The sequence below is a fragment of the Lynx rufus genome, unplaced genomic scaffold, assembly GCF_022079265.1.
Source record: "Lynx rufus isolate CCGP_SWC_20201006 ecotype Redwood Valley unplaced genomic scaffold, mLynRuf1.p SCAF_7, whole genome shotgun sequence".
NCBI lineage: Eukaryota > Metazoa > Chordata > Mammalia > Carnivora > Felidae > Lynx > Lynx rufus.
This window is the reverse complement of record NW_025814889.1, coordinates 18361314-18384023: the sequence shown is the minus strand read 5'-3', so window position 1 is coordinate 18384023 and position 22710 is coordinate 18361314. Positions and strand designations below refer to the sequence as shown.

Here is a 22710-nt window from a genome sequence, read left to right as displayed (position 1 = left end):
AAATATTAAAGATTTAAAAAAAGTAAATTTTCCTTCCTTTACTAAAAATGAAGTAGCTTTGTGTTATGCGTATCTACTTTGCCAAGAAGATAAATTACATTAGGCCTCTTAAATATCCATTTATTTATTCATTGGAGGGGCTACATTTTAATTTTTGCTGTGTCTTGATTGACTTGACGTACCATCCAAATTAATTCTCTCTGTGCTCTGTGAAATATCTTCTTGTTTTCATTCCTACCAAACAATACTAAAAGTATGTACGACATCATTAGTAAATAAAACACACAAAAAAGTCAAGTGTTGTGTTAACCTTCAGCCATATCAACCAACTCTCCAGAACTACTAGAAACTGTCTAATCTGGCACCTTGTTACTCATTTCAGTAATGGTAACAACTGTTCATGGCTTATTTTCATTTAAAAAAAAATGGGGGGGGAATCAACACTTTGTTTTCTATATGCTCACTTTGACAAGAGAATGAATCAGATATATTTCTAAAATCGGATGTAAGGAGGTTTTCATAGATAAGAAGTGACATGTCAGGCTAATCCTATTTTATACCCAAATGAAAGCTCATATTATCTACTTAAAGAGATGAAAAAGATTTTATTGCCCATTTTCTCTCTAGACTACTTATTGCACTAAATAAGGAATGACCCTAAAAAGGCCCAAGAAAGATGTAATACACTTTAATTTTTCCTTTAGTCTTCTGAGTTATCAGGTAATAGCCTTTTACTGCTCACACCTAAATTTAAAGGGAGCACAGAATGCTATCCTCCCTTTTGTCTTTGGGAAGAGAATACAAAGAACAGTCAATAAAGAGTTACTACGGGTAGCTGACTAATACTCTGGGTTAAACTGATATTTTCCAGATTTGTCAGCTCTCGTTGAGTATGAATAGTGACCACAAAGCCACTTAACAGTGAACTGACTTTACAAGCAGATTGAATCTGTCCTGGAATGGAAAATTCTCACTGCGCATTTAGAGCAACTGAAATTCCTTCCCATTTCCAATGAACTGACTCTGCTAAAACATTCCTCTTAGCCATGATGTGGAAACATGTCCAGATGACCCTGTGTGTGTGTGTTTCTGCTTCTGAAACAATACCGTTCACCATTAGCACTTACCTCCGTTTTCTCTGGGTCCCTCCAGTTCCCATAAACTGGATTAACAAATGCTTGGTTAACACTTGCTTTAGTTTTCCTTAAAGCACACAGGACCATTAAAAGAAAAGAAGAAGAAGAAGAAGTATTAAATGTAGCACTGTCCTTTTTCAGATTATTATCTGATAGACATATTTGAGAGACACATTGTCTAAACAGCATACTTATTTTTATGAATGTATTATCATAAGTAAAGTTCTTTTTTTTCTCTTTTCTTTTTTTTAAGGACACCAAGGCAACCACATTCTTGAAAGCAAATGTAATTTGAACTCTGGATATTTAGATCCAAATAAACACAGGCAAATAAAAAGTGGCATAAATCAGTATTAAAGTTGATTTCTTAAAATGTTACTCAAGTAATACAAAGGATACAACATTAAAAAGTGCTGCCTGTACGGAAAGGCCACCTCAGACTTCAAAAGTACCAAACCACCAAATCCTGAGGACTATTTTTCATGACAGTGTCTGTTACAAAGATCTATAGCAATGAGTCAGTGTTTAACATTTTAAATAGTAAATGGAAATATGAGTGTTTTGAAGAGTTCTTAATGTTAGTGTTTTTTCTTTAATGAATCATAAGAAATATGTGTTTGATAATGTCCTTGACAATCTCACATAGTGGTCTAGGTCTGCTTAATTTACTCTGATTAACTGCACTCCTAATGATCACTTTCTTTTTATTCTTAATTACTTAAGGGTCAGTAGACTTATTAGAAGACAACAAGCCCTGGAATAGTTGGCCACAACTGGAATAAAAAATGTATTCATGACAAGAACAAAAAAATATAACCAGATAACTAAATATACTTCATTAAAGATTTCTGGAACGATCCCATACATGGCATACACACACACACACACACACACACACACACACACACACACACACACAATGGAGAATGGAAGACCAATTGTAGGATACTTGCCAGTGTCTTGAAGGCAGCCAGGAGGGAAAAAACAAACATATATAAATGTGTGTGTGTATGTGTGTGTGTATGAATATTTTTGCCTAGTCAGGGTATAATGGCAATAAGTCTGTCAATAATATACCTGTAAATCCTAAGGGAAGAGGTTATGAAGACGAAACTCTTACTCATTTGTTTTTTCAAAAGAAATTGTCAGAGTTATAACCTCTTATTGTCATTTACCAAACCACATAATCCTCTTCTATGAAATGACAGTATTAGTGAGTCCAGCAGCCTAATCTGGGTAATAGTGTTTATTGGCAATACATTTCTCCTGTGGATTCAGTCTTCAAAGCTTCCTAATTTCCACGATTTCTATACAATTGGATTAAATATTCAATAGCTTAACCAGTTCACACTTATTGTGTCTGTGGCTATCAATGCATAGGGACATATATACCCTCTATATTTGTGGATTATTATTTGAAAGAAATCATAGAGACACTATTAAATAGTGAGGCAACAAGTATCTGTTAATTCCTTAACTGTGTCAAGTGAATACTTATGAGTTGCTACAGTTAGGTTGAATAAATGGTATTTGATTCTTTGCCTTTCCCTCCTCCAAGACTAGTAAATCAAAGTTCTCAGAGTAGTAAGCTCAGTAAATGATGTAGTTAGGCACAGGCCTCAGCAGGGCTGCTTTTAGAGTTGAGACTGGGTAGGGAGTTGAAGAGAAGTTTCAAGATGCCAAAACAAAGGCTGGAGAGAGAGAACATGGGGGTAGGGAGTAACAAAACAAAATGGAAATTAGAAACTAGATAAAGATCAGACAACTGCAGACACAGCTCAGCACAGCTCAGAAAAATTAATCTCAGCTGAAATCAGGCATGGAATCCGGAAGCAAGAGGAAATCTAAACCATAGGGTTAGACAGGACAGATGATCCAAAAGCCAGGCAGACAACCGGGAACTGAAGGAATAGGCTTGGAAGTCAGTTGGATAGAAGTGAGGAACAGGCAACACAAAAGATCTTGATGTGAGACAATTATTTTTGGCTTTGCTGGGACCCCAGGTGACCTATACCAAGATTGGCAGGCAGAAGGAAGGTAAATTGATCAATCTTCCAGTCCTGTTAAATTCAGCTATGGGAGCTACTTCGGAGAGAATTTTAGGTCTTAACTAATGTTCTCTTAAAATGACAAAAGCAAAAAAAAACAAAACAAAACAAAAACAAACAAAAAAAAAACAACTATAGGTGCTTAGCCTTTGGGGATTGGGTGACCACAAAGAAAAAAAGGTGATACTTAAGGATGTGAATTTGTAGTAAAAGAGGAAAGGCTCACAGTATGAGTAGTATGTGAGCAATGGTAAATTCTTCCTACTTTAAATTATGTTTATTAGCAATCACAGACGACTATTTTTCCCACATCAAAGCTATGTCTCCCAACATTAGAAACTTCTGAATTGTTAGGCTTAATTCTTAATAGCTTTCCTGTTTATAGGGTAAAATATTACCCATCATCCATAGAGGTTCCATTAAGTAAATTTCTAGCTAGTGTCAACTCCATACGTTTACTATTTTAAGTACTATAATTTTCCATCTGTATCAGTTATCTATGTTTGATATTCAAACATAATTTTACTTAAAATGATAGAAATGAGGAAATCTTAAAATGATAGAAATGATTCCCTTGCCTTTGGGGATGTGTCAAGTAAGAAATTGCTACGGCTGAGGTCAGAGAGGTCTTTCCTGCTTTCTCCTCTAGGGTTTTGATGGTTTCCCGTCTCACATTCAGGTCCTTTATCCATTTTGAGTTTATTGTGGTTTATATACACAATGGAGTACTACGTGGCAATGAGAAAGAATGAAATATGGCCCTTTGTAGCAACATGGATGGAACTGGAGAGCGTTACGCTAAGTGAAATAAGCCATACAGAGAACGACAGATACCATATGGTTTCACTCTTATGTGGATCCTGAGAAACTTAACAGAAACCCATGGGGGAGGGGAAGGAAAAAAAAAAAAGAGGTTAGAGTGGGAGAGAGCCAAAGCATAAAAGACTCTTAAAAACTGAGAACAAACGGAGGGTTGATGGGGGGTGGGAGGGAGGGGAGGGCACCTTTTGGGATGAGGATGGGTGTTGTATGGAAACCAATTTGACAATAAACTTCATATATTGAAAAAAAAATGATAGAAATGATAGAAATTAAAATGAGGAAAACAAAATGTTTGATTATCAAGTTTTCTGCCATTTCTAACATTGTATGGTACAGTGATAAACCTGTATTAGGCTAAAATATGCTATGTTTAACTTACTGTATTTGTCAATAGGCAGATGGCTCTAATAAAGTTGAGGTTTCAAAGAATCTCACCACCTTCAGGAATCAGCAAGGAATTGACTTAGAATTTCAGAGTAGAGAGAAAAGGTAGCATGGATCACATGAGTTTTCCATCTATAACTTAATCTTTCATTCACTTAAATTATTATTAAGCTTCTGTATCCAATATGTACAGACACTGTATACAGTGGCATTTTGAGTGGGCTAAAGAGAGATGTCAGTGTAGAACTAGCATAATTCTGATGGAAATTTCCACTTTAAATTTAGTGAGCATGTGTGTGTGTATATATATGTACATATCTGTGTATGTACATATATGTATATGTATATATATATACATATATATATAACAAAACTTGACATTTTAACCATTTTTCAGTGTATAATTCAATGGCATTCATTATATTCATAGTGTTATGCAACCATCACTTCTACTCACAAAATGTTTTCATCACCAGAAATAGAAATTTTCTAACCATTAAACCATGATTTCCCATTTCTTCCCATTCTCCTTTTCTTCCAGCCCCTTTTCCTTCTTTACCCCTACTTTACTTTCTGTCTCTATGAATTTGCCTATTCTAGGTACTTTGCATAAATAGAATCATTATAATAGTTACCTTTTTGTGTCTGCTTATTTCACTTGGTATAATGTTTTCACGATCCACCCATATCGTAGCATGTATATAAACTTCAGTGATTTTTATGGTCGAATAATATTCCATTGTGTGCATATGTTGTACTTTGTTTACTCATTCATCAGATGATAGACAGTTTTCACCTTTTGGTTATCGTGAATGATGTTACAAATGTTGGCAAAAAAATGTTTGAGTCCCCATTTAAGTTATATATCTTTTCATTTGTATGTTTGCATTTGTATATCTTTACAGAAGAAATGTCTATAAAAGTCTGCTTCTTTTAATCAGGTTGTTTTTCTCTGTTATTGAGTTGTAGGAGTTGATACATATTCTGGATATTAAACTATTATCAGATGTATGATTTCAAATATTTTCTTCTGTAAGTTGTTCTTTGACTTTTTGGATAATGTCCTTTGATATATGAAAGTTTATGATGAAGTCCAGTTTATCTTTGTTTGTTTGTTTGTATCTTGGGCTTTTGGTGTCATACCTAAGAATACATTGCTATCTTTTCATGTGTCTGTTGATTATCTGTATGTCTTCTTTGAAAAAATGTTTATTGGGGCGCCTGGGTGGCTCAGTCGGTTGGGCGTCCGACTTTGGCTCAGGTCACGATCTCACGGTCGTGAGTTCGAGCCCCGCGTTGGGCTCTGGGCTGATGGCTCAGAGCCTGGAGCCTGCTTCTGATTCTGTGTCTCCCTCTCTCTGCCCCTCCCCCGTTCATGCTCTGTCTCTCTCTGTCTCAAAAATAAATAAAACGTTAAAAAAAATTTTAAAAATGAAAAAATGTTTATTCATGTTCTCTAACCATTTTTTAATTGGGTTGATTTTTGGATGTTGAGTTGTATAAGTTCTTTATATATTTTGGGTATTAACCCCTTGTCAGATCATATCATTTGCAAATATCTTCCCAATCAGTAGGTTGTTTTTTTGTTTTGTTGATGGTTTCCTTCGCTATGCAAAAAGCTTTTTATTTTGGTATAGCCTCAACAGCTTAATTTTGTTTTTGTTTCCCTTGCTGGAGGAGACACATCTAGAAAAATGTTTCTGTGGCTAATGTCAAAGAAATTACTGCCTGTGTTTTCTTCTGGGATTTTTATGGTGTCAGTTCTCTATCACATAACCAGGGAGATGCAAATTAAAACCACAATGAGATAATACCTCAAACTTGTCAGGATGGCTAAAATAAAAAGAAATAGCAATTGTTGGAAAGGATGTGGGGAAAAAGGAAACTGTGTGCACTCTTGATGGAAATGAAGATTGGGATAGCCACTGTGGGAAAACAGTATGGATGTTCCTGAAAACACTTAAAAAAAAATGGAATTACTATATGATCCAGTAATTCCACTACTGGGTATTTACCCAAAGAAAACAAAAACACTAATTCAGAAAGATACATGCACCCTATGTTTATTTCAGCATAATTTCTAATAACCAAGATATGGAAGCTACACAAGTGTCCATACATAGATAAAGAAGTAATGTGTGTGTGTGTTACACATATATTGGAGTAACACAGCCATAAAAGAAAAGAATGAAATATTTTAAAAAGGGGGGATGAAATCTTGCTATTTGCAGCCATGTGGGACCTAAAAAGTATAAGGCTAAGTGAAATAAGTTAGACAAAGAGAAATACCATATCATTTTACTCATATGTGGAATTTAAGAAACAAAATGAAAAAAAAAAAAAAAGACAAAAAACCCAGACTCTTAAAGACAGAGAAAAAACTGGTAGTTACTAGAGGGGAGGTGAGTGAGGGGATAGATAGATAAAAGGGGAATAAGAGTATGCTTATCTTGGCGAACACTGAGAAATGCATAGAATTGCTGAATCATTATGTTGTACACCTGAAATTAATATAGCACTGTATAATTATGTTTGAATGAATTAATTAATAAATATCTAAATAAATAGCACTGCTAAATACCAGGTCTTGAAGATTCACTCTTACATATTCTTCTAAATATTTTATGGTTTTAGCTCTTATATTTAGGTCTTACATCCATTTTGTGTTACTTTTTTGTTGATGTGAGGTAGGGGTTTAACTCCATTCTTTTGCATGTAGCAATCCAGCTGTCCCAGAACCATTTGTTGAAGAGACTGTTCTTTCCCCATTGAATGGGCTTGGTTTACATTTGTCTTCTCATTTTTAGTCCATTGATCTACATGTATATTCACTTGCCAATACCAAGTATTTTGTTTGCTGTAGCTGTGTGGTAAGGTTTGTTTGTTTGTTTGCTTGCTTGCTCGCTTGCTTTGTGGTAAGTTTTGAAATCAGAAAGTGTGAGTTCTCCAACTTTGTCCTATATCAAGACTGTTATGATTCTTTGGTGCCCTTACAATTCCAGATGAATTTGAGAATCAGTTTTCCATTTCTGCAAAGAAAGGTTGTTGGAGATTATGTTCAATCTGTAGATCACTTTGGGTAGCATTGACATCTTGACAATATTAAGTCTTTCTGTGAATTGGAGATGTCTTTCTATTTATTTTTCTTTAATTTCTTTTGGTAATGCTTTGTAATTTTAAGTGTAGAAATTTTTCACTTCCCTGGTTAGATTTATTCCCAGGTATTTTATTCTTTTATATGTCATTGTCAATGGGATTGCTTTCTTAATTTCTTTTTCTGCTTTTTCGTTGCTGGTTTAGGATCACAGCTGATTCTGTGTTTTGAATTTGTATCTTGCAACATTGCTGAATTCATTTATTTGCTTTAGGTGCTTTCTTTTTTTGGATTCTTTAGGATTCTCTATGATCATGTCATTTGTAAATAGAGATAGGTAAATATTTTCCTTTCCAATTATTTTGTCTAATTTCTCTGTTTAAGTTTCTTATTGATAAATACATTTATCTCTAGCTTCTTGGGGCTATAAAACCTTTAATAATATAAAACTAAATTGTAATGATACTGTAGTAGAAAGATTATTATGGCAGTGTTTGCATAGTGTTATGGTAGAATCTGACTGTCACTTAATGTGACCATCTTTAGATTCGATAAGTGAGTAGTAACCTTTATGTAGGTTGAAAGTAAAGGTGACAGTGAGATTAAGTATCACTCTGAATGTTGAAGAATGGTTGTCAGGAAAATGATAGGAAAGACAGTGCCTAAGGTGTTTCTGCTGAAAAGTCTATGTTTCAAAATGAACATCTGTTTACACACATCAGAAGTTTATTAATTAGTAATTGTAATCCACTTTTATAATTAGTTTTATTGGGAGTGTCTTATATTACTTACTAAATTAATTGCTATTTTTGGCTATCAGCGGGTTAATTTCTTTTTATTAACAACAGACTGTTTTTCTCTAAGCTACTAGTATGTCATTTGTGTGTCTGACAAACTAGTCAGCCTTTTAGTCTAATCAGTCAAACACCTTAGTCCCCACTACTATCTCATGGGAACAAGCTGTCACAGTTTTTTTCTCATATTAAAAAAAAAAGGCTTAGAAAATGCATAGAGGAAAATGTGCTCAAAAATTTAGTACAAATTACAAAAGTAAAAGGAAATATCATTTGAGACGGCAATGCATAATGATTCCTGTTACATATATGTGGACAGTATCATAAAACTCTGTTGTACAAACCTCTGTGCTAAAAAGTATGGAGAACTATTGTCTCTGAAATTGAGGTAATGCAGCGATCAAGGTGATTTGAAGGAATAAACATAATTTATTTACCAAATATATTGCTCTTTGTGTGTGTGCGTGTTCTGTTCTCATTCTTCCACTAATGAAATTATTTGTGTATATTGTTTCAAAATGTTGAAGAATATTCTAAAATACAAGAAATGATCATTCTGAGTTAAGTGCCTGAAGGAAAATTATGCTCTACAAAGTGATGACTCATTTCTAAAGATGTTCAAATGATAGAATGTTGATGATGTTGTTTATATTTTATATTTATTTAAACGTGTCCAATAATTCTAGGACACATACTATGTACTAAAATATTGTGTTAGTTCCTGGACTTACAGAGTTGTTCAGTGTATGGTTCCTGCCTCTAGAACTTTTTTTGGAGTGTGGCAGCTACTGGACTTCTGTCTCTCAGATGAAATTACATGTCTGCACAGTGCCTACCACAAGAAGGTGCCCAGTAATAGTTGAGTGCTATTCTCTTTACCTTTTTTTCTTACTCTTCCCTCCTTTTGTATCTTTCTTTTAAGTTTCCTGCTTCTTTCTCCTGACCTCAAAGCCTGATTTCAATGAAGGGGCATTGGGATAAATAAAAAGAATAAGGAAGTATCAAATTAGTAATAATAATCAATGTAATAATTTTTAAAAAATATATCAATTTTCTAATTTTAAGAGCTAGCAAGACCTTTGCAGTCATCTTGTTCACACCTATTTTACAGATAGGGCAGGTGAGACTCTTCTACTAAACCACAAGTGTTCTGGTGGATAAAGTCTTGTCTGGTTTACTCTTCTAGCACAGTACCTAGTGCAGTAGGAATCAACTGAATATTTATAGAAAGAATAACTTAGTGAATGCATATACTCCAAAGCATTAATGATGACGGAACAAAATCCACTAACCTGCTCTCTGTTCTGTTCCCTCATGTCCACTCCCAACAATACACTTCATCAATACCCAGAGAGAAAAGGTAATCATTTTTACTATTGTTGTCATGGAGCCTTCCATTTAGCCCAAGACTTTAAGTGAGCCAGGAGCCTACTTTTGCCCTCTCTTTGCATTCGTTTTTCAGTTCATTAAGGGCCAGCCCAGAGGAGTAATTTGGGGGCTTACCTGAAGATGAGAGGAAAAGAATAGGTGTGGACCTTCTATCTCTTTCTATGACATAGAAACTGAAACAGTCATATGATTAGAGAAAAAATAATTTGGTACAAATAACTCAAAGTATTTGAAAAATACAGGTCTGAGTTCCTCATATGTCATATGTATCTCTGAAAAATGAGAGGTATGAAACATCCATGTATAAATACAAGGATCTTGAAATAAATTTCCAGGCTATGAAGTATTTGATTTGCTACTGCTGGGGAAAAATGTTTTCTAACCATAAAAGTACATGTGACCTTTTTTTAAAAAAAGGATCCATCTCAATTATGAAATACAGTCATTTAAGAGATTGAAATAGAATTCATTTATTCTGGGAATCATGCCTATTATGTTAAATTTTGCTTAGTCTGATGAATGGTGAATCTGTGGTGTCCCACAGAGGTAAATCTCAATTCTACTCTTCCTGTTTCCACCTCTGTCATTTAAAACTATTTAATTTGGTTTTTCCAAATGTTCCCAGTCTTAAGACTTTGTTAGTATGCCTCAGCCTTTCTGAGTGTGCTAATCTTCAGATAAAAGGAAAATATAAAATCTTAATAAAACAAAGTATTTCTGGGTTACCACTTTTACTCATCTATTTTTTAAAATATTCATTATTTTTGAAAGCAAGAGAGACAGAATGTGAGTGGAGTAGGGGCAGAGAGAGAGGGAGACACAGAAACTGAAGCAGGCTCCAGGCTCTGAGCTGTCAGCACAGAGCCCGACACGGGGCCTGAACCCACAAATCATGAGATCATGACATGAACCAAAGTTGGATGCCTAACTGTCTGAACCACCCAGGCACCCCTTATTCATCTGTTTTTAATTTCATTAAACACATTTCTCTCTGTCAAGAAGAGATCTTTTTAAAGAAATACTTGTTTCTTAATTTGGGTACCACTAATTTTTTTCTCTGTCCCATCATACAGATTAATGAATGATAATTTTTTTTGCTTCCTGATTTTAGATTGATGTAGTGTGTTTCCTATGCAGTTGTCAGTGCCATATGATTCACATATATCATCTTTTTTTTTTTCTCTCAAAGCCTTAAACAAGTTTTATTTTATACCTGCTATCTGTTCATTTCCAGTTCAAATTTTAGCCAGTTTGAATAAACTGTTTTTAAGGAGAATTATTACAAATTATAAAATTTAGACCTTATTTTGTTCTTTTTGTAGTAAGGACATACTTTCCTTGCAGTTTGAGAAGATAAGTACAATAGAAGAATGTAAAATAAGTAAGAAGTACATAGGAAGTTGAAGAAAGGAATTCTGATAACTGGAAAATAGAGCCAGAGGTGAGGAGATGGACAGTACATGAAATGGATATCATGAGAGTCAATATATTTACTAACTGAAGGATACAACTTTGACTTTCAGATTCTTCTTTAAATTATTTAAATTTAAATTTAAACGAACAATCAGCTACATAGGTAGTACTTTCAAGAAGAAACAGACCAGGTACTTACGTAGCACATCTCTAACTCAGGAGAAAAGACGTAAATATCTGTGTATCTTCTTGGTGTAATCTAGGCTAAAAGAGTAACAAGTCCCCACAACATTATTTAAGAGAGGACATAATGGGTTTTACTAGGTTGTTTCAGTTGATATTTTTCAAAATAATCATACTGAATGCCAAAATGTGCTTCAGTAAAAATTGTCTAGGCGAGAACACCAACTTGTGCTTCAGTAAAAACTATCTAGAAGAAGGTGGTAGCAAGGAGGGGGCTGAATTTTATGGAATCCTTGAAGCACTACAGTGTCTCAGAGAATTTGATTTGGGGGAGCATTTTCATATGTTTGTATTTATTACCAAAAAAAGTCAACACCGAGATTACTTTTGTTGTAGGTAATTATAGAGCAAACATTAAATGTGTTATAAGAATCTATTGGTAGAATGAAATCACATGACACCATGAGGCATTATAAGAATAAGTTGAGTCTGTTAAATCAACTTTTTTATTGAAAGTATACTTTTGGGGCGCCTGGGTGGCGCAGCCGGTTAAGCGTCCGACTTCAGCCAGGTCACGATCTCGCGGTCCGTGAGTTCGAGCCCCGCGTCAGGCTCTGGGCTGATGGCTCAGAGCCTGGAGCCTGTTTCCGATTCTGTGTCTCCCTCTCTCTCTGCCCCTCCCCCATTCATGCTCTGTCTCTCTCTGTCCCAAAATAAATAAACGTTGAAAAAAAAATTTTAAAAAAAGAAAGTATACTTCTATAAAATACTATATAATCCGACTACTGCTAAAGAAAAAAAATCATGAAGTGTGGCAAATGGAAATATCAGCGATATAATAGTCTCTATTTCTAGCAATATATTGACTTTTTTTTAAAGAAGACAAACTAGGAGGGAAAAAAAGAAAAAGAAGAACCAAGCCAATTTTAAAAAAGCAGGAATAAATTAGGGGGGAATGTCTGTGACCTCAAGTTTTCATTTCCAACTCTTTAAGGAACAAGCTGAACCAAATGTTTGGGTGAAAAGGTTCAGAAAGAATTGGGTTTGCAAACATAACCAGAAATGCCACAAAAAGGAGAGGAAAGGATTAATCATCTGGGGTCACAAAACCAAACAACTGGGACACTGAATTTTGCTAAACTCATTCACATGATACAGCAGCTGCCATATTTTTCTCCTACTCTTTTCAGGCAGGAAATAAATATCACTGACTACAAAACCTGTCACTGTTCAACGCGATCTTGCTGTGGCAGAGTGCCTAAATGGGAACGTGCCCAGGAATATGGACACAATTAGTATGAATAAAGCTGACCCAGGTTCCTGTAGCTTAACCTTAAGGAGACCCCATGCTGCCAATGTGAGGTAGTCTCTACTCGGCTTCTCCTCATCCGAGTGCAGTGTTAGCACATTCACAGCTGCCTAATGCGAACCAGATGCAGAGCTGGGGTTCCTGTGGAAATGTGTTTGATAGCACACTCTGAGAATCTTTCCTGACCTAGTAAAATTATTAGGAGTCAATCTTTAAGAAATAGAGAGGAAGACAAAGATTTATACAGAAAGAGGCTCATCACAAATTATTGGTAATAATGAAACATTAGATACAACTTAAATGTCTAATAATAGGAAAATGGTTAAATGATGATACATATACTTGAGAGAACATTAAATAGCTCTTTCAGGTAATAATTGTTTAAGGGCAGTGTTTCTCCCAAGTGTGGTCTGTGAACTACTAGGGGTCCTAGGACCTCTTAAGGAGGTGTACAAATTCAAAGTAATAATAATAATAATAATAATAATACCCATTGATAAAGATCCAAAGTGTGAGCTAGATCAGTGAATTTTTATTTTAACAGACTTTTTCATTGTGTTGATATTTGCACAGATGGTGTAAATGCAGTGATGGGTAAAACTGTCAGTGGCCTTGGCAGGACATGAGGCGATGGTACCCCCATGTACATTGCATTCTTCACCACCGCATATTCAGAGTAAACTTTTTGAAAAGTGAGTTTCATTTCAAAATGACCTTGATGAAACAACAAAAACTGATTATATTGAATCTCAACTTGTTCAGGTAATTTTTTTAATATTATGAGAAGTATGCATAAAGTACTTTTATGCCATATTAAAGTGCATGTTACCTTGTGGAAAGCACTGCAAGATTGAGTTGCATGCTAAACTAACTTCTTTTTTCATGGAATAACATTTTTATTTAAAAGAATGACTTACAACCTGTGGTCATTCAGACTAGAGCATTTGGCAGACATTTTATTGAAAATGAACAAGAAAGGCTGATAATCTCAGAGAAAATACCTGACAATATCTCTTGCTAATGATGAAATCTGAACTTTCATACAAAAATTAGAATTTTGAAAAACTTACATTTTCTATCATGAGCACAACAGCTTCCCATCATTTTTAAGACTTGTCTGATGAGATTTTTTTTCTTAAGTTGCATAATGAATTGTTTCAACATTTGACAAGCTACATAACTCACTGAACTGGTAATTTTCTAAATGAAAAATGTGTGATACTACAAAATCATACATAGGTAAGTGATCTATACAAAGTGCTAGATAGACCAATGAATTTTTAATGTAACAATGCAAAAACTTTACTGATAGGATTTCAGATTCCACTTTACAACTACACTTCAAGAAACTACCACAATGTCAAGTTTTGGTGTAGTAAAAACTATCTATGATTACTCAAAAAGCTATGAAAATATACCTCCCTTTTCAAAAAAAAATACACACACACACACACACACATATATATATATATATATACACACACACACACAGATATACGTAAGATTGAATTCTTTACCTTGCTAACACATACTTTTCCTTCAGTAAGATTTTGCTATCTCTTCTAAAAATATTTCCTTTTTCTTTACCCTATAAATGTGACGCCATAAGTCCTACAGTTGATAAAGGTCACTTTTCATAAAATGCTATGTATATTATATGTGTGTAACATATATATATATATATATATATAAAATTATGTTTATAATATGTGTTTTTTCTTAACATTTAGTGGATGTATTTTATTTTATTTTTTTTATTTTTTTTTTATTAAAAAAATTTTTTTTTCAACGTTTATTTATTTTTGGGACAGAGAGAGACAGAGCATGAACGGGGGAGGGGCAGAGAGAGAGGGAGACACAGAATCGGACACAGGCTCCAGGCTCTGAGCCATCAGCCCAGAGCCTGACGCGGGGCTCAAACTCACCGACCGCGAGATCGTGACCTGGCTGAAGTCGGACGCCCAACCGACTGCGCCACCCAGGCGCCCCAAGTGGATGTATTTTAAAATGCATTAACATAATTTAAAATTCTTCTCAAATTTAATTTTTAATATAAATTTCCCTAGCTACAAACCACATGAAAAATTCTTTGGGGTTCTCAATAACTTTTAAAGATGTAAAAAAGGTATCTTGAGAGTAAAATATTTGAGAATGATCAGCATAGGGGAAAAAAATTGCAGACAACAACTCAGATTTCAAGATGCAAGTGTGTGCACGTGTGTTTATGTGTGTGCACACTGACAAAAGTTTGGAAGAAAATCCATCAAAATGGTAACCATATGTATCTCTTAATGTGACATTACTATTTTTATTTTTTTTATTTTTTATTAACATTTATTTATTTTTGAGACAGCATGAACAAGGGAGGGTCAGAGAAAGAGGGAGACACAGAATCTGAAACAGGCTCCAGGCTCTGAGCTGTCAGCACAGAGCCCGATGTGGGGCTCGAACCCACGGACTGTGAGATCATGACCTGAGGCGAAGTCGGACGCTTAAGCGACTAAGCCACCCAGGCGCCCCTCTTAATGTGACATTAAAGATAATTTTAAGTTCTTTTCTGGCACTTTGTTGTATTTCCCAATTGATCTTCATCAAGTTGTTATGTATTAGAATCTTGGGGGAGGTGAGATGGTTTTACAATTTGGAGGATACCAGGAGGCATTTCCCCTGCTTGAGCTTTGTACCACCCTGCCCCAACCTCTGGGAAGTCATTTGCCTAAGCTAAAATCTGCCCCCCTCACCAGTTTTTCCTGATTGTCCTCTGTTAGCATTTCTTCTCAAAGTTTACAGTTCAGCCTTGCTGCACTACTTAAAGTTTTTGGAGGGCTGTGCTTTTTCATAAATCTTGCTTTTGCTCTTAAGTGCTCTCTTCACTGGCCAGACCCTTCGTTCACTCTGGAGCCAGATAAACTTCTCTTCTTTGTATTCCAGTGCGTGTGGTGCGTTTTACTGTCAGAACATATAGTACTTTTTTAATTGGAATGAAATATTTTTCCATGTAAATTGCTCTATATGAAAACTCTCTCTAATTTCCTTATTGAATTCTCTTAGATACATAATCTCTTTGATTGAAACTGATTGCAATGTTGAAGTTAATTATCAGTCTTCATGATTTCCCTTAGCAATCACCTAGCAACTTACCGCTTTTTAAATCTTTTTAGACAATTTAAAACTTACAGCATTATATGAAAATCTGTCTAGAAAAAAATGGGCTTATTTTATTATGACTCATGAGTTTCCACAAATTTTTAAAAATATACTCTATTTTGGGGGATGCCTGGGTGGCTCAGTCAGTTAAGTGTCTGACTCTTGGTTTTTGGCTCAGGTCATGATCTCATGATTCGTGGGTTCGAGCCCTGTGTCGGGCTCTGCACTGACAGTGTGGAGCTTGCTTGGGATTCTGTGTCTCCCTCTCTCTCTGCCCCTCCCTTGCTGTCTCTCTCTCTCTCAAAATAAATAAATAAACATTTAAAAATATATATGTACTCTATTTTGGATTTATTAATATATACAGTTAAAGCTCTCAGACCTATGCATAAGTTTAGCTTATACTTTAAAAAATAGGAGGAAAATAAAATTGTATTTTGTTTATTCTCAAACAACCTATTTTAAAAACATAATTAGAAATTATAAGCACCCAAGCATACAAATTAGCATTTTATATAGGTTTCTTGCAAATAATCATTCCCTGTTGATGCCCAATAAATTTCCCACCATTTTTTCTTACATTACCTGTGTTTTATTCACACTAACCATGCTGTTCTCTGTCACAATTTGTGCCTTTACACAAGTTGTTCTGTCTTTGTGATGTTCTTCCTCCTTTCCATCTGGTAGATTTTAGTTCATGAATTCAGATTTGATAAATACAACACACCCTTCAATCTCTCCACCGTATTACTCTCACCTCTGAAGCAACATGAGCCTCTTTACCTGTGTTTCTCCATTTCTGTGCAGGAAGTGACTGTATGTGCTTAATATATGCTTCTTGAAGAATTGGAATTATTTGCTTTTCTATATTCCTTCTTCACCAGAGTATAAATTATTATTTATTTTTGTATTCCCATCTTTAGCACAATGCCTACCACAAAATAGGTGCTTAATAAATGTTTGCCAACAAATACATGGATGGGTTGCTAACAGTTTATGAATTATGGGTTTCGTTTTTATAAAGATGCATATAAACTGGTCTTTTACATTCTGTTGTCATTCCGTCTTTTGATTCATTAATGAGCTAGAAATTTTAACACAGTAAACAGATTGTTGAACTAGTAAGAGTATCCCTAAGGATGCTTTAAGGGGAAATCGTGTGAAATATGGTTTGAAAGCAGAAAAGAATCTCTCAGGAGGATAGCAAAGCAATTATTGAAGAAAAATTATGAAACTGATCCCATCCTACCCTTTAGTAAACTCTAATGAAGAAAAACATTTAGCACTCTGATTCTCCAAAGGTGCTGAATGTGTCTGCTGCATGCCGTGGTAAAGCTATATGATTTACTAATAACACACCCCCTCACTTATCTTCTGCATCCTGTCCTTTCTCATTGAAACAGGCTACCTCTTTTGAGGAGCAACTCTGATTTTCCTACAACACTTTCATCCACTTTGATTTCTTGGACAAAGGAAACAAATGAAACAAGGTCTTCTTGGTATGTAAGATTTATAGTAAACAGGGACAGGTTGCTGTGAAGGTCCTTGAATCCTTCCCTGGGGACTATTTCTACCAAACAGTCACCTGTATTAATATGGCAAAATGCCTGTCTTCAGATCAAATAATTAGAACGTGGGGCTGTTATGCAGTAGAGTGCACTTTATAAGTTTTACACAGATTTTATTAGACTAGTTGGAGTCTGTGTCCAATGACTATAGATTTGAAATAGGATAGTTAGCAACAGCAATATATACACTTATACCATAAAGCTTGCATTATTCAAGACTTGTATTACTCATAATTGCATATAAACTGATTTTGTTTAGTCAGTATCTTAAATGATCAGGGAATTAGTTATTTAAAGAATTACTAGATATTTAGTACAAATAGCAAATGTATTATAAATTCAAATGGAATTTCTAATTTTGTTCCTGTATAAAATATGAATATTACTTTCTTAAAAAGATTTCATCTATACACTCATTTGGAAAAGATTTCTCTAAGAAAATAGAATGAGAGTAATAATATAAATAAAATTGTTAATCAGATTACCAATCAGATTGATAAGATTAGGTGTCAGATACCAGGCAGTGTTTTCAGAAACTTCAGGGCAAAATCTGTCATATGGATAGACATCTCAATGAAATGGTCTAGTATGAGGACAGTATTGAGAGCGGACACAATTACTCTTTCAATTAAATTCAATTTCCTGAAATTCCCAGGCTTTTGGATGCTCAGTTTTTTCCATAAATTTTAAATGATTATACTTGTAGGTTTTTTGGTATCCTCTAATGTTTGTTATTAATATTCTGGGATTTAAGCTTCTGATTATGGACTGAATTTGTAGCCCATCATGGGCCTCATTAATGAGTCTTCCAAGGGTTACACATGTAGGCATCATTTGGTATTCCTTTATTTGCTTTCAGCTTCTACAGAATATGATACAATTCGGTCAAGCTGGATGGAAATTCTTCAGGAAAACCCAACAATGATATCCCAATGTTTAGAGTCTTCTGCAAGGATTCTAGTACAAATAAATTCTGGAGCACTAAGGCAAGTAAAATATTGCTTTGGAATATAAAATGTTCATTTGGATTCCAACACCCTATGGTAAATAGCTTGAAAGATTCAATTCAATAAAATCATTACTGAAATGAATTCCTAATTGCTACTTGTTGAATTTAGGAATATAAATATGAATAGAACAAGGATCCTGCCATCAAGAGGCTCAAAATATGTTATGAGGCATCAAACCAAAAGCCAATACGGTAAGTGAAAAACAAGGCTGAGAACAAAGCTTTGAAAGCTTAGGAGTGGTTACTTCTTTCTGTCCAAGGTGATCTGGGAAGATTCACAGAGGATACCACTTTTGTGATTAGCCTTTGAAAGTCTTCCCTTTTACATTTTATTTCTATGGAAAGGAAGAAGTAAACATAGCATTTCTGGAAACTTGCCCTATATTTCTTTGACTAATAAGTTCTTGGCCATTATAGTCTGGAAAGATGGCAACTGGAATCACTCATTCTATGTCTTGGGCATATTTAGCCCATAGAGCCTCAGTCCAAAGACTCATATATTATTGTAAACCTACAGATCCAAACCATCTGATTTTTCATCTGCCCTACATGTTATTTATGAAATTCATAGTTTGTGTTAGGCTGGGTACAGGATAAACAAATAATGCTGTCCCTGCTTTCCAGAGATTTATCTACAAATAGAATTATGAGTGAGTTCCAGACATTGTTGTTTTTAACCATCAGTTGTTTGGTCAAGACCACCATACAAATAGATTTGTCAGCTATCTTGTCTAATAGTTGAATTGTAATTTAGGAATTTTTTTAAATAAGCCTTAACCTGTCTCGGGGTGCCTGGGTGGTTCAGTAGGTGGAGTGTCCAACTTCAGCTCAGGTCATGTTCTCACAGCTTGTAAGTTCGAGCCTTGTGTTGGGCTTTGTGCTGACAGCTCAGGGCCTGGAGCCTGCTTCAGATTCTTTGTCTCCCTCTCTCTCTGCCCCTACCCTACTTATGCTCTCTCTCTCTCAAAAATAAATAAACAAATTTAAGCATTAACTATCTCAGGGAATTACAATACAAATATAAAGGTAGGACACCACTCAGATTGAAGACACCCTAATATCTGAAGGTGTTATACAGTTACATTACAACCAGAGAATAATCAGGGCCTAAAGAACCAAGTTCAATATTATGTTTGAATAATGCAGTTTTGGAGATGGGAGAAAACTTTAAAATAATTTATTATTTCCCATTATGTAGAAGGTGTAACGTGGGTTATAAGAAGGAGTAATTTGTGCAATATTAACATTTTAACCTTATAGTTATATTTTATATTAAAGGTGGGACAAAAATATATGGATGGCACTTCAAAACCATGCTTTCATGATTAGTGTTTCTTAGGAGAAGGCTCAGTACAAAAAAAAAAAATCTAACTAGAGATAAATATATAAATAAGAGTGATAGTAAACATAATACATAGGCCCTAAATTGTGGGGGCAGCCTGTAAATGATTATAGTTTGGGCAAGACTGACTTTTATACATAAGAAAATACAGAATATCAAAATAGTTTTCTTCCAGTTGCCCAAATCCATCTTTAGTCCTGAGTTTTTGGATCTCTGTTAGTGGTGTTACCAATCATACAGCGCCTAAGTACAATACTCTCAAATCAACTTTGACAGTTGCTTTTTTCTCATCTCCTATATTAAGGCATTCATCACTGTTCAGGTTCAAGTATTCATCATCTCTCATCTAAACCTCTTGAGTATGAAGGGTTATGTCCCAAGAGATTAGATCTTTTTCTAATCTATTCTCATGCTCTGCGTTTTGTTTTTTTTTTAAACACAGATATGATCTTGTCATTCTTCTGCTTAAAACACTTTCCTAGCTTGTATCAGTTAAGGCCCTACCAGGAAATAGCTGACATACTCAAATTGGGAAGTTGAGTATTTGATAAAGGGAAAGTTTGCAAAGGTATGGCCAGGGTGTAGAGAAACAGTAAGCGATAGCACAGTAGACTGGGCCAGTCATCAGGCCTGTTATCACCGTAGGCTGGAAGGAGGAAGAAGAGAGATTACTGGAGAAGGTAGCTGCAGTTTGCATAGGGCCTTTTGACAGCCCTGTGACTTCTAGCAGCCAGCAGGAACTTCACTGCAGGAAGCAGCCAGGGTGATGAAAACCCAGCTCTTCTCTTTTTTCTCCCTCAAAGTACCTCACTTTGGCCAAACATAATGTAAATTCAGATGACAAAGAAGCCCATAAATGCAATCCCTGAAGGCCAAGTCTCCAGACGCACCTTCTACCTTTCTCTACCCTCTTTAATGGAAAAGAGTGGAGGGGTGGACCTGAGGGGAAGGACAAAATGGCCAGCACTCAGCTCTTTTTTTTTTTTTTCTTAAGTGAATTGAAATCTCCTAAGTAGGTATTCAAAACCCTAATCACCTCTCTACAACATACTTTACTATCTGTAATTTATTGTTCCCCTCCCTTATTCTATAGTTACATGAGCCATTTTTTAAACATGAGTTTCTACATTTCCTTTTTTTTTTTTGAACCCCTTTCCACATCTCCTCCTGGTTTATCTTTCAAGTCCCCATACAAATTCCATATCCCTTTTGTAGCCCTCTTCATCTATCCATCTGAATTGCTAGCTGCCTTGAATATGCTGCCTCCATGTGATGGCTCAAGACTTGACCCGTGTACCACTCACCCCACTCACATGAGAGGAGCTCTGGCTCCAGGAAGTCTCTGGTCACAGGGTAGGAAGTGGGTTACAAGGGGAGTAGAAATGTGACAGTCTTGGGACAAATACTTTTTCCTCTAAATACTCTGTCTCTTTTCTACCATTTCAGGAAAAGAAAACAGACGAGAATTAGGGGAAAAGTATCAGGGAACAGGTGGCCTAGGCTTCTCTTTAAAATAGAGAAGAAGAGAGAGGCAGAAGAGGAGGGATCACATGTGACCCAATACCATTTTTAAGGGGAGGATTTTGTATTCATTGATTGACTCATTCATTTGTGAGAGAGCAGGGGAGAGAGGCAGAGGGAGAGAAAGAGAAAATCTCAAGCAGGCTCCATGCTCCCTGTGGAGAAGGGGAGGATTTTGAAATCCTGTTCTCAATTTCCCTTTTCTAGCTCAAAGCAAACATTTAGCAAGATTGGCAGGACATGGCTACAATATACACAGGGACTGAGATTGGGGAGTTAGGTTCCTAGGTCTTAACAGCAGTATTTCTTGTGGGCAAATGCACAGTGGAAAGAGAAAAGGTTTGCAAGAATTATGAAATGACCTTGATTGTTGCCCTGGGACCAGGGCAGGCTCACTAGTGACACCGTAGCTGTAAAAGCAACTGAATTCCTTGAGGCATAGGGTAAGTGGGGTTTCGATTTTTGTTAAGGATAAGTATTCATTCCTGGGCCCAAATTAGGTCTATCCAGGGATTCCGAACTAGGAGAAGAGCTAAACTTTCCTCCAAAGGTACACATTATCAACATGGTGTTTGTACTGGCAAAAGGTCCGGTAGAGAGGATATAATATTATAGGGATAGATACGTTATTTAGGGGCCAGGGCCACTCATTCACCCATCTCAAACAATAAGAACATCTGCATCTCCCATGGGGTTACAGGCAGCTGATTCAGCTTTTGGAATCCTAATCACCTCCTTTCTTATCAGAAATACAAATAGCAACCATTCTCTTGATTATTCTTTCCTTCCATCTTACCCCCCAAATATTTTGGTTTACATTTCTATTACACTCATCACAGTTAAACATGTATTATGAGTCAGAAAGCAGGGGTATCATATATCTTGGAACTTTCTCAAGATTAGCACATCTTAATAAATGTTTGTGGAGTTGAATCATGAGGCATTCCCAAGATCGCATTCAGGTCACATTGGTTATTTTTAACTTTAATTAGTGTATTTATTAAATTAACACAATCCTTCATGAGTAACTACCACAGTGCAGCATAATAAACAGCTATATTGCCATTTTTTCCCCAGGTAAAGAAGATATCATCTGAAATAGAAAAGAAGTGGGTGTATTATATGGCTTCAGGTAAGGTAAAAATAAATAGTCCACTATTTGTATTCTTTACACTTGATTTCTGAGTATGTTTGATTATCACATCTACTTTTTTGATTAGTGAAACAACTCTAGAAGGCTGCCATATTTGTTACTTCCTCTAAAGTAGCAGGAGTATAAATCTGCTAGATATTGGGCCATGGGGAAAGGGATACTAGATACCTTACAGAGACCTTTCATGATGACCCCCATATGGCCCCACATTACAGTGCCTTGTATAGAGTCCCTGCAGTCATGTTTGTAGTACTGGCCCTACCTCATATATCTTCCATAGTTAATTTGACCAGAAATGGAGTCTTGACCCCAAGTAGGCTAATCAGAAGATCTACCTTTGGAATATGTACTGGGGACAAAAAGATAAAGATTTAGTTTCTCCACATGTCTGGACATGT

General features: G+C 35.5%; 1 protein-coding gene across 1 annotated transcript in view; it reads right to left on the bottom strand.

Moving 5' to 3' along the window:
• MALRD1 (MAM and LDL receptor class A domain containing 1) overlaps positions 1 to 22710 on the bottom strand; it is a 794572-nt gene that overhangs the window by 1684 nt on the left and 770178 nt on the right. The window contains exon 40 of the mRNA XM_047066301.1: positions 1128 to 1203. Within this exon, the coding sequence (XP_046922257.1) occupies positions 1128 to 1203 (76 nt within the window). The remainder of the gene's footprint in view (positions 1 to 1127; positions 1204 to 22710) is intronic.